This window comes from Lycium barbarum, chromosome 7, assembly GCF_019175385.1.
Source record: "Lycium barbarum isolate Lr01 chromosome 7, ASM1917538v2, whole genome shotgun sequence".
NCBI lineage: Eukaryota > Viridiplantae > Streptophyta > Magnoliopsida > Solanales > Solanaceae > Lycium > Lycium barbarum.
In genome coordinates, this window is record NC_083343.1 from 106,057,021 (window position 1) to 106,069,605 (window position 12,585).

Genomic DNA, 12,585 nt, shown 5'->3' on the forward strand with positions numbered 1-12,585 from the left:
CAAAAATCTGCGTTTCTCTCTCAATTTTTCTCTCTATATGGCTGCTATGAATTCACTCTTGTGCTATGAAAATAAAACCTAAGTTGATCCTATATATAGAGAATTGTAGGACAAAAATGGCCTGATCCAAATTGGATTAGATTTTATTAATCCAATTCCACATAAGAAGGAAAAACTCAACAACATACAAGTCTCTTCAAAAATCATCTTAGTCAATCTGAACATGATGTTGTAATTAGATAAATGAGTATCCTGCCAAAGCTTACTTTTTTTTTTTGGCCCCCTTTTATATCCTAAGTATATTTTTATTGTGCGAAATTAAACCGGGTGTTACTCAATATAGAATAACAATGTGTATGATTTTGGAGATCTTTTTCTATACCCTGAGAAAATGCAAAGTATAATGTTATGCAAGGAACTCAGTTTTCTGCTTGGGCACCCAAGGGTGTGACCTAGTGGTCAAGAATCATGAGGTCTTAGGTTTAAATCCCACCAGAGACAAAAACACTAGGTGAACCTTTGTGGACGGAGTTACCTAGTACTTATTGCTGGTGGAGGTGGAGGTGGCAAGTATTCCTTGGAATTGGTCAAGGTGCATACAAGTTGACCCAGACACCACAGTTATTAAAAAAAACAAGTTTTCTGCTTTGTGTTAGTTTTTGTAGTTTAACATTTTTAATATGTCTTGTATACACTATATGTGTCAAGAGATTCAGCAATTCATAACAGCATAAACCCTGGTAATCAAATATTGTAGCAAGTATGTGCAATGGTGTTTTGCTAAACCTTTTTTATGTACTGAGAAAATACAAAGCATAAAGTTTTCTCCTTTCTTTTAGTTTTGCATAATAATGTTTTGAATATTTCTGGTAGTCACTGAATCTGTCAGGATATTCACGGAATTCATAAGAGTATTAATTGTTTCATTTTTCACAGTAAGGATGTTTGGCGTGGACAAACATCTTGTGTCCTTATAACATATGCCTTTAACGTATGCGTTCATTAATCTAATCGAATTTGTTATTTTAATCCCTTCGTTTTTCACACCTCAGAAAAATTGAACTTCTTTTGATTCTTTAAATTTCACAGATCCTAGGAAATGGCATGGATACACAAGATACATCACCCTCTGTCCTCCTCTTTTTTGACCAATGGAGATTTTTATTTAACGCCGGAGAAGTAAGTGTTTTTCAAGTTTCCACCCCTAAATAACACTAGGGGGTCGTTTGGTTCGTGCGCTAGTTATGCAATAATGATATTTGCATGGACTATTATATGGTGAATTGATTTGGTTGAATAATAATGCGCGAATCATATTCAAAGACTGAGATAACCAAGTCAAGAATTAGCTTAATCCTGTTATTGCTAATACACATATTCTTATTGCGCATCCTTTATCCTTTAAAATAATGCATAAATTCCCCATATCAGTTATGTAGGTATTAGTTATATGGAGTTTTATTACGGAAACCAAATGTTATATTAGTAATGCGGAATTTTATATCGGAAACCAAACAGTGCATTGTATTAACTATGTTGTGCTTAACTATGATTTTTTTCTATTACAACAAAATGGCCGGAGTTCACAAATACTCCCTCCGTCCTTATCAAAAAAAAAAAAAAAAAAGTGAGCCCCAAGTGTGTGTTGCATGTGGTTCTCTTATTGTTCCAACGGACACTATAAGGGTAGTATAGCTCTGTTGTGATTCCGCTTTCCTAATTTGGAAATACATTTCATACCTATTTGGTACTGAAGCCATACATCTTGTGAGGAGATTGGTGGAACGATATAGGAAAGTAAGAGGACATGCTTACATTGTTCATTGACCTAGAAAAGACTTATGACAAGTCCCAAGTGAGGTTCTATGGAGATGCTTGGAGGCTAGAGGTTTACACGTGGCATACACTAGAGCGATTAAGGACATGTATGATGGAGCCAAAACCCGGATCATGACGGTGGAAGGAGATACAGAGCACTTTCCAGTTGTGATGGGGTTGCACCAGGGATCACCCCTTAGTTCGTTCCTATTTACCTTGGTGATAAATGAATTGACGTGTCGCATTTAAGGTGAGGTAACATAGTGTATGTTATTTGTAGATGATATAGTATTGATAGACGAGACTCGTGGCGGAGTTAATGCTAAGCTGGAGGTTTAGAGACAGACCCTAGAGTCGAAAGGGTTCAAGCTGAGCAGAACCAAAATCAAGTACTTAGAGTGCAAGCTTAGTGATGTAACGTAGGAGGTGGACGTAAAAGTGAAACTTGATACACATATCATCCCTAAGAGAGGAAGTTTTAAGTATTTGGGGTCTTTAATCCAAGGTAATGGGGAGATCGACAATGATGTCGCACATCACATTGATGCGGGGTAGATAAACTGAAGGTTTGTCTCTGGAGTCTTGTGTGATAAGAAGGTTCCACTAAAACTTAAAGGTAAGTTCTATAAAGTGGTAGTTATGCTGACTATATTATATGGGACAGAGTGTTGGCCAGTTAAGAACTCTCATGTTTAGAGGGTGAGAATTGCATAAATGAGAATGTTGCAGTGGATGTGTGGACATACCACGAGAGATAAGATAAGAAATGAAGATATCCAGGACAAGGTGGGAGTGGCCTCTGTGGCGGACAAGATGAGGAAAGCGAGATGGTTCAAGCATGTAAAGATGAGATGTGTGGATACCGTAATGAGAAGGGGTAGGTTAGGCTAAAGAAGTATAGGGGAGAGGTGATTAGACAGGACATACCGCAGCTTCAGCTTACCGAGGACATGACCTTAGACAGGAGACTATGGAGGTCGCGGATTAGGATAGAAGGTTCGAAGATAGTTTAGTTGTCTCGCTCTCCCGTGGGATAGGCTTTGTGGGTAGATTGTATTAGCATTATTCTCATAGTTTATCGTCCTTAGATTTATGCTACTACCTGTTGTTTCTTGTGCTTCGGTTATTGCTTTAGTTTGCTCTTAATGTTATGTTACGCTTTCTCTATTATTTGCTACTCCCTCCATCCCAATTTAAGTGTCTTACTTTTCTTTTTGGTTTGTCCCAAAAAGAGTGTCTCTTTCTATATTTAGTAAGTTAACAATTCGAATTTAAATGGATATAAATGGTCAGTCAAGATTCGTATACTTGACCCCAACTTGTTTGTGATTGAGGCGTTGTTGTTGTTTTATTGCTGTTTGTAAATGGTATTTGAAAATTTGATACCACTTACAGTATTAGTTTGTAGGTCAATGTTTGGGGCCCTCCGGATCTCTATCTGTTGGTCGATGCAATGAAATCATTCATCCCAAATGCTGCCATGGGTCATATACATAGTATTCTCCATATGGATGGATCAGATGAAGTTGTTAATGCTACTTCAAGGAAGTTTGATCGTCTTTTTGCTCCCATTAATGATAGAGTTATCAAAATATCTGTTGTTCTCTTGCCACCACGTTGCTCGAAAGTGTGTGGCTCAATGAATGAAGGATCCTCCGAGCCAAATGCTCCACTAGTTGATCGTAATCATTTAGCAGAAGACCTTCAAGCACAATGGATGATACTCATAGCTGAAGTTGCATTAAATCCTGGTGAGCTTTCGGTGGTTTATATTTGTGAGTTGCCGGAGATCGAAGGGAAGTTCCATCCAGATAAGGCCGGTGCTCTCGGGCTGGAACCTGGGCCAAAATATCGTCAATTGAAAAGTGGGAATCCAGTGGAGTCAGATCACCAAAACATCATAGTAAGTCAGAAAGATTCTTTTCAAAGTTTACCTTGGAACTGATAGTCTATCTCACTAAGTTCTCGATGCTTTGCTTGCATTGTGTCACCGTGCAGGTTCACCCTTGTGATGTTATGAAGCCTTCCATTCCCGGTCCTATTGTGCTCCTTGTTGACTGTCCAACAGTGTCTCATCTGAAAGAGTTATCATCCTTACAGTCTTACTCCATATCACTCGAATTCATCAGAACAACCCGTTGAAATGTGCAAAAAAGTAAATTGTTTGATACATCTTAGCCAGCATCAGTAACAAATACAACTGCGTATGAGCAGTGGATGACCAGATTTGGTGAAGCCCAGCACATAATGGCAAGACATGAACCGTAAGTACCTTATAATGCTTCTCTTCTTTTTAACTGCATATCTTGCTTTCTCTTCTAATTTATGTTTCCAGTTTATAGAGTTATATATGTTTATTATTCTTGTGGGTCATCTGTAGGAAGAATATTGAGATTCCAATTCTGAATTCCAGTTCGAGAATTGCTGCAAGACTTAACTACTTGAGCCCTCAATTCTTTCCTGGTCCAGGTTTTTGGTCTCTTCAGTAATTGAAGAGCTTACCATCAGTCTCAAAGTTCCCGAGGGAGGTATACCTAACTGAAATTCTGTTTGGATGAGCAATATACTTTACCCCTGATAATGACTTGACCATGGGTTTGTTGGCCTAATCAACAGCTATTTTAATTTTGTTCTTTTCAGTTGTTTCTTTCAACTTCATGTCAGATCATTTATGCGGAGGACCTCCTCAAGGTGAGAGAATCGATTTAGTTTGGTTGAAATGGTTTTGACCTGAAATTAGAACCTGCAATAATTGCTGCTTCTATGTCAGTGAAAAAAAAAAAAAAAAAACTTGCCTATCAAAAGAAAAAAGGAGTTAAGAAAGTACATACCAATTTTAACTTGAGCTGCTTTGGAATGTACATATACAGATATATTTTCCATAAAATCCACTGTCATCTATCTTATGCAAGTTATTCACTTTGATGCTTGGTTTTCTTATAATGAACTTTGTTTTCTGGAACAGCTCCATCTTCTTCCATACAAGGATCATGGATTAGACAATTCTGGTGTTCCTGCTACTATATGTCGGACAGAAATCTTAAATGAGTTAACTTCGGAAATTCCAGAAATTATAAGTGCCTCTGAACATATTACCTAGCTATGGCATGGGAACAATTGAAGAGCCATTGTTGCATGAAACTGGATTACCTTGTTGTCTGAAAGGTATATCAAGAGAGGATATCGAGATTGTTCTTCTCGGAACTGGTTCATCGCAGCCTTCTAAATACCGAAATGTTAGTTCTATATTTATTAATCTTTTCTGAAAGGGAAGTATTCTGTTAGATTGTGGTGAAGGAACACTGGGACAACTAAAAAGAAGGTGAAGTGGGAGTTCATTAATATAAGAGCCTATCATAAGCATATAGTATTTTGCCTAAACTGATATAATGTGCTCTTTTCAAAACAGAGTTGGTGTTGAAGGTGCTGATGAAGCTGTGAAGGGTTTAAGATGTATCTGGATTTCACATGTTCATGCAGATCATCATGCGGGTCTTGCAAGAATTCTTGCTTGGAGACGTGATTTGCTCGGTGAAACTCCCCATGAACGTTTAGTTGTCGTAGGTACTCAGCAACTTGAGAAATTTCTTACCAATTGCTCGAGGAACTAGATATGCAGCTCCTTGATTGTAGGGATACCGCAAAAGCTTCGTGGGAGGCTTTCGAGTCAAATGAAGACAATGATGCTAATGGGACTGCGAGCAGGCTAAAAAACATGCTTAGAGAAGTAGGATTGAGGGCATTAAATAGTGTTCCCGTTATTCATTGTCCACAAGCTTATGGGATCGTCCTAATGTCTGCGGATAGGACTAATGTTTTGGGAAGAAAATACCAGGTTGGAAATTTGTTTACTCTGGTGACATTAGGCCTTGTCCAAAACTGGTTGAAGCCTCTCGTGGAGCAACGGTTCTCATACATGAAGCATGTTTCTAAAATTCATTGAAATATCTTTCGCTGAGTCCTGTTCTTCTATCCCAAATCAATCGTCCATTTTGATATTTATTGTGTGTCATTTAGCCACAGGCTACCTTTGAAGATGGCATGGTGGAAGAGGCTATAGCAAAACATCATAGCACAATGCAAGAAGCTGTTGAGGCAGGGGATGCTGCTGGAGCATTTCGCGTCATCCTCACTCACTTCAGCCAAAGGTGCCCTAAATTTCCAGTATTTGATGAAACATATATGCACAAAGCATGCATTGCTTTTGATCTGATGAGTGTTAGCTGATCTGCCCATGCTTCCAAGTGTTCTTCCATATATTAAGCTCCTATTTCCTGATGAAATGGCTGTCAATGAAGCTGATGATGTCAATGCTGCTACAGAAGCTTATTAAATGACACTATTTATGGAACCCCTTTTTCAAGCATTTATATGAGCGCCCTCATAGACTTGTAAATTTTTCTAGTATAATTTAATTAACTTCCTTTGTTGGTTATGGTACTCAAAATTCTGTTCATTTATGAAGTTAACGAAACTTGTGTTTAATTCTTTTGTTTTTTAGAGAGGTAGAATGACATAAGCAACACCCTTTGATAGCTGGATAGTGATTCTTTAATCTTGTACAATTATCTCGTACATAAGCAACACCCCTTGATCTAAACACTTCAATCAGACATTTTAATATCTTAAAAATACTTTAGTTAGATATTGATGATCAAAATGAAAAGCGAGTACGACTAAATACCAATCAAACTCAAAATTGCTTTCTCAAAAGCTAAATTTAGCAGGATCTGTGTTACAAACGTACAGCTGCTTCCACTGGTGCTGTTGGAACTTCCCAATATTCCATGTTGATTTAGAGAAGGAAAGAATGCAAAGCACTGCAGAAATAAAACAGATATGAACGAAACATATAATGAACACTTAATTTACTATACATAGCATAGGACTTCTGTCCAATCTTTAATGTATCATAGCATTTCCTTATCTTATCCATACACTTTTGCTCTCAGGATACACAATTCATTCACAAGAAGAAAAGGAAAAAGGGAGGCTGAAAAAATGAAGGTTATGCAGAAGCCAAGTTGGGATTTGGGGGTTAAAAAACATTACATTTATGAAAGGACCTGCTATAAGCAACTATGAAAGTTGTCACATCAAAATAGTACAGCTTGTATGTATAACTTTCTACCCAGGCTTCTCAAAAGGATCCCAGAAAATAACAAAATTTAACGATCTTCTTCATTCTTCATTTTTCTATTGTTCCGTTGGTCCTTTCCTCTGAAGAAGTTTCTGCATCATAGTTCTTGCCAAAGCCAAGTTCCGACATGTCTTGTTTTGCCATCAGGTTCCTGCAAAACGCTCATAAGATAAAAAATTTCTTACTGCCTAAATTCCTACACAGGGTGATAAGTTGTTGTAGACGGGAAATTTATGGGCACAAGTGGGAGATAAACTAATACAAGGAGATACGAAAGACAAATTTGATGAAACCATTTCGCCAGAAGGTATACAGTGTGTATTTACTTACCATGACACCAATATACTGTAGGAATTGAAGTTATATTTAGACAACTTAGCTCTATTTCCCTAAAAGATGCGAAGCTTGGTTGAGATAAAAGTTTCCAGAGAAACATATACAGGAAAAAGGCAAAATGAAAAAGAATGAGGAAGTTTTTTTATCCTATCTTCACAAATGCAGGAAATCAAAGTTAGATTTCTATGAGATCTCTTTTCATTTTGTTTGGGAAGTAATCCCATTTTCTTAAATATGCTGCTTGGGTCCCAACAAAGGTGCAATCCAGCAAAAAAAGGGAATCTCTTCCTTGAATGCTATTCTTCCTGTCCCTTCCCTAGATAGTTTCATAGGTTTGGTTCTATATTAACTAATTGCTCTTAGATCAAAACAATTATACTTTATGTTTCTGTATTTCCCTTGTCAAAGAAGAGAGTGCCAAACCCTTTGCTTCTACTTTCTGCATTTCTTTCCATATGGTAGCATCTTTTTGGCTTTTCTAGGAACAATTGCTGTTGTTGTACCAAAACTTGGCAAAAATGCGACCCATGCAAACGGCAACTGGCCTTTTTGCCCTTTCTCTAATAGGCACTGGATTACTTACAAGACATCAAAATCAACAACATTGCATTTGTTCATGCTTTCTTGAGATATTGACAGAAAGCATGCCGAAAATCAGAATAAATTATGAATTTGCATCAAATAATCTGCCATCGTCCTCCACAAGGGACTCAATCTTCTTTTTTTTTTTGTGTGTGTGTGTGTGGGGGGGGGGGGGGGGGGGGGGCAGGCATAATAACACTAATAGGAAATACAGAAGCTTATAGGCATATTCTTTACAAATTCGAACATATTGAAAATGTAGAGATGAACTTAAATTGAAAATAGTGTAAAAGTAAAAAAGAATTAAGATGTAAGCCTTGTGCAGAACTCTCATTCTTGCCAGTTGTATGAACTCACGGGCAAAATACACGGTTCAATATACTGTATGGCAAGAAAACATGTACTTTGTTGACTATAGGAAGCTGTATGCTTATATATACTTCACATACTTTAAAAAAAAACTATGTAAGCGTTTTCCAAATCAGGCCAATGGACTTACTTCTCCATACGGCACACCAGGTACTTTTTAGAGAGGTGTCTACAGTTGTCAGATTTATGCCCAGAGAATTTAAGACAATTGAGGTACTCTTTCTTCTCCTAAAACAAACCAAATAGAATAATAAGTAACAAGAATGAATGAACCACGCAAAGGATAAATTATGTTCTATCAACAACCTTCTACTATACTTTTATATAAAAAGGAGAGAAAAATAGAAGGCAATACCAAAACCAATAAATTATGAGATATTTGAAAGGATTATACCAGGTCACATAAATGCATATGGTCCAGAGGAAAAACTCCTTTTTCAGGTGGCACTGGTCTCAGTCCTCTATTTCCACCAAATGCTCCACCTATAGAAGACAAACTTTTTTTTTTTAGAATGGTAATGTCTATAGAAGACAAACTTATTATAATAAGAGTGACGGAAATAGGTAATCCGGCAAAAGAGAAGATGAGAGAGAAAGAAACAGAGGGTGAAGAGAAAGGACGAAGACAAATTAACTGTTCCTTTTGTCAATACTTTAATTTCCGCAATTCTATAAATAGCATGTGAGAGTAAAGCTAAGCAATCCGTCACAAAGTACAAGATCCCCCACTTAGGCACTTACACTAAATCAAACACTAAGTGAGGAAACAATTAGTTACGGTTATGATCATAAAAGTACAAATAAGACCACATAACGCTGATACCCATGAATTCCGAGCTCTATTCTAGTGGCATTGGAGAGACACGAAAATTAACCTTTTGTGGGTAAATATTTGACAATCATCTACTAGATGGTACTGGCTAACCATTTGCCTAAATATTCTAATTACCTTCAAATTGTTTCAAGAGATCAAAATTATACAAAGTAAAATCACAAAGCTCAAGCAAAAACTCTCACGTCACCCATATAGGTTCAGTGGCATAGCAACATATAGTGAAGGATGGTCAATTGAACACCCTGCGTCGAAAAATTATACTGTGTATACATAAAATTATACCAAGTATATAGGTCAAAAACTTACTTTCTATACAAAATTGTTAATTAAATCCTGATTCATGAACAACCTTCGTCGGAAAAAAAGAATTATATTGTGCATATATAAAATTATGCAAAGTATGTAAAACTTGCTTATATACTTTTATACATATTTTTTAGATCTTGATTCTTGACACTCTTAGCAAAATTCTTGGCTTCGTCACTGTAATACAATCCTTCCATTTTAAATCAAGCAAACACTGAAAATGTATCATCAACTTACTCCGGATATCAATCAGTTATATAAATCAAACTTATCCAGCACATTTGCACTATGATTTATCCAAGCTTTCTGAAGGATACACAAAGAACCCAAGAAGAATGAAAAGGCAGAACATCAGAGTGTGGTTTGAATAAAGAAAAATGTTTTGACTTAGACATTTTCTAGGATCATTTTAGTGTTGGTAGATTAAAAAGTAGCCTAAAAAGTATGTGATATATGGCAATTGCATAAGAGGAGGATAGAGTGAGAGACATAGTGTTGTGGTAATATATTTTTTTCGATAGGTTGAGCATTAGAAGTTGACGATATTGCCTAAGTACTGCTAATGCAAGTGATATGGAGTAAATTTTAGATATATGGAAGGAAAAACAACCCACACCTATGGGTGTGTTTGGTATGGAGGAAAACATTTCCCGGAAAATGTTTTTCAATTTTCCCATGTTTGGTCGGTCAAAATTTATGAAAATAATTTTCTCTAGGAAACCAAGTTCCTTAAAAATGAGGAAAAATGACTTCCCTAATGAAAGTACAAAAAACAAGTTCCATAAGTGACATTTCACATTAATTGTCTCCTCCACACCCTCCAACACATCCTACCTCAACCCCCATAGACCCCATCCCCACTATCCTCCATACTTCTACCCTTCACCCTCACCCCCCCCCCCCCCCCCCCCCCAAAAAAAAAAAAACCCCGCCACACCAATAGTGTTTGCCTAGATTACTATCAAATATTTTATGCTTACTTACCAAACACCTCAAAATAAGGTAAAAAAAAACCACTTATTTTCCAGGAAAACAATTTCTGTCATACCAAACACACCCTATAAGTGATGGAAGTCGTCTACACCAAATTGAAGAGTATTTTACACCAAAAACACCCTAAATCGTAATACATAATCTAATCCCCTTTGACATGAATTTCGATAAGTGACTCAGCTCTAGGACGAAAATGAAGAGAAACCCATCTAACACAATGCAATAACAGTGACACTGATTTATTTTAATCATATCAGTTTATAAATACATCTTTCTCCCTCTCTAAGAGAAGTAGAAAGCTTGGCATCCACTTATGAGTCAGCAAACAAATGGTAGAAGCACAATTATTAAACTACATTACCTATTCAATTTGATTTCTTCTTAATCTCAACCTATGTCAAACTAGTTGCGATTGGCTATATGAATCCTCTGTATTCATTTCTCAAATATTTTCATCAATGCGAATCCCAAAATAACTACATAAATCATCTATTTCTTCATATTTTTAACCTTAACTTTTTGCAACCCTCAACTTTATTCGAGCTTGGGACCGACTATACTTTGCCAAAATTTACATAGACAACCATAATCCAAAGTATCTCATAAAAAAAAATAAAAAAAATTATGCTTCTTTAAGATTTATTTTCAATCAAAGAAACCTACTCCCTCAGTCCATTTTTACTTGTTCATGTTTGACTAGGCACACCCCTTAAATATCACCCCTAGTTATTATAAATCATCTAAGTAATTAAGATCAATCAAACATACTTGAAAAATTGTACAGCCACTAGCAAATTCTTGACATTTCCAATCCAATAATTAATAAGAAGGGTAAAACAGGTATGAAATGGTAAATTATCTCTTGATTTTCGAAACAGGACATGTAAAAGTAGACATCTATTTTTAATATATTGGACAAGTACTATTGTGACATATATGCATGTATTTATATAAATTGAGAGTATAAAAAGTAAAGAAGAAGGACAGAAGCGTAAATTCACCTGCACTCATTCTCGGAGACCTTTGATCGTCGTAACCTTGCTTTTGCAGTTCACTAACTTCGTCTCGCCGGAAATTTGATAGTGGATCGGACGAAGAAGAATTATGGGCTGGACTTTAGTTGGAAAGCCCAATACTTGGAAGAAATTAGATGGGCTGGACCAAAAGGACTTGGGTTACAAGATAATAGGCCCCTTTTGTGAAGTGATTGTACGGTTTTCCTTCAAATGGACTGGTCTTTAATTTTTGTCCTTCAAATGGGCTGGTCTTTAATTTTGTCAACTTATGTCTAGACGAGGCATAAGTTCTTTAATGGCGCTGGAATAACTTGTAGATGTTATGATGCGTAACTTATGCCCTTTTAGGCATAAGTTCGATTTTGAAGAACAAAAATTAAAGATCAACACAAAATAGGGACATAAGTGCAAATGACCTGAGCATGAATTTCTAGGGAAAAAAGGGGGAGAAGTACAGGAACAGCCTAAACATAAAATTTACTATCACTTACCCATTTGGATCATTTAATCATACTTGGCCATCAAATAATTATCAATGATATATTACATTCAAAGAACCTAGAGGAAGAAGTTTAATGGGTATAGTTAGAGTTCGTTGAAAATACATAGCTGAGACAATATCTAATTTATTTATTTTTTCAACATTTCATCCTTGTGATGGAGGAGTTAGGCACGACTCCAACCTGTATATACCAAAAATAATAATTACATGGAGGAGGACCTATACCTTAGCCTCTGTTACAAAGTGCAAGTTGGACAGATCCCCCTTGTTACAAAATTGTTTAAACCAGTCAGGATTATGAGTAGCCAATCTACAGGTAAAAATGACTACTATATACAGAGAGATAGGAACCAAAAAAGTAGCATAGTTAGCAGTCATTGTATATAAACTTGTTTCTCTTGAGTCTGAACCTGAAGTTTGGAATTTCATCATGTTCTAACTTCAGTGCAACTCTAACTTATGAAGGAAGAGAAAGAGCTTCATTGAAGATAGTCAAGGTTTTGATTTCTTCTCTAATATTGGCAAGTAGATCTGCTATAGAGTTTCCCTCTCTGAAAGTATGAGTAAACTTGAAATTGGTATTTCTTGTGCTCTACAAAATCTGTTTAATGACATGGTTGATTTGCCAGGGTGGTTTCAAATTCCCTTTTAACATATTAATGATAAGAAGGGAATTTGATTCCACCAC

General features: G+C 36.4%; 1 protein-coding gene and 1 pseudogene across 1 annotated transcript; one reads left to right on the forward strand and one right to left on the reverse strand.

Annotated features, from left to right (window-relative positions):
• Window positions 1-2,532: 2,532 nt before the first annotated feature.
• LOC132601700 (tRNAse Z TRZ4, mitochondrial-like) lies at window positions 2,533-6,284 on the forward strand (annotated as a pseudogene).
• Window positions 6,285-6,671: 387 nt separating this feature from the next.
• On the reverse strand, window positions 6,672-11,545 carry LOC132603696 (uncharacterized). The gene is made up of 4 exons (XM_060316863.1): window positions 11,381-11,545; window positions 8,640-8,728; window positions 8,376-8,473; window positions 6,672-7,109 (listed from the first exon to the last, which is right to left on the reverse strand). Exons 1-4 carry the CDS (start codon window positions 11,388-11,390, stop codon window positions 7,007-7,009), a joined length of 300 nt encoding a protein of 99 aa, XP_060172846.1. The 5' UTR covers window positions 11,391-11,545; the 3' UTR covers window positions 6,672-7,006.
• Window positions 11,546-12,585: the final 1,040 nt, after the last annotated feature.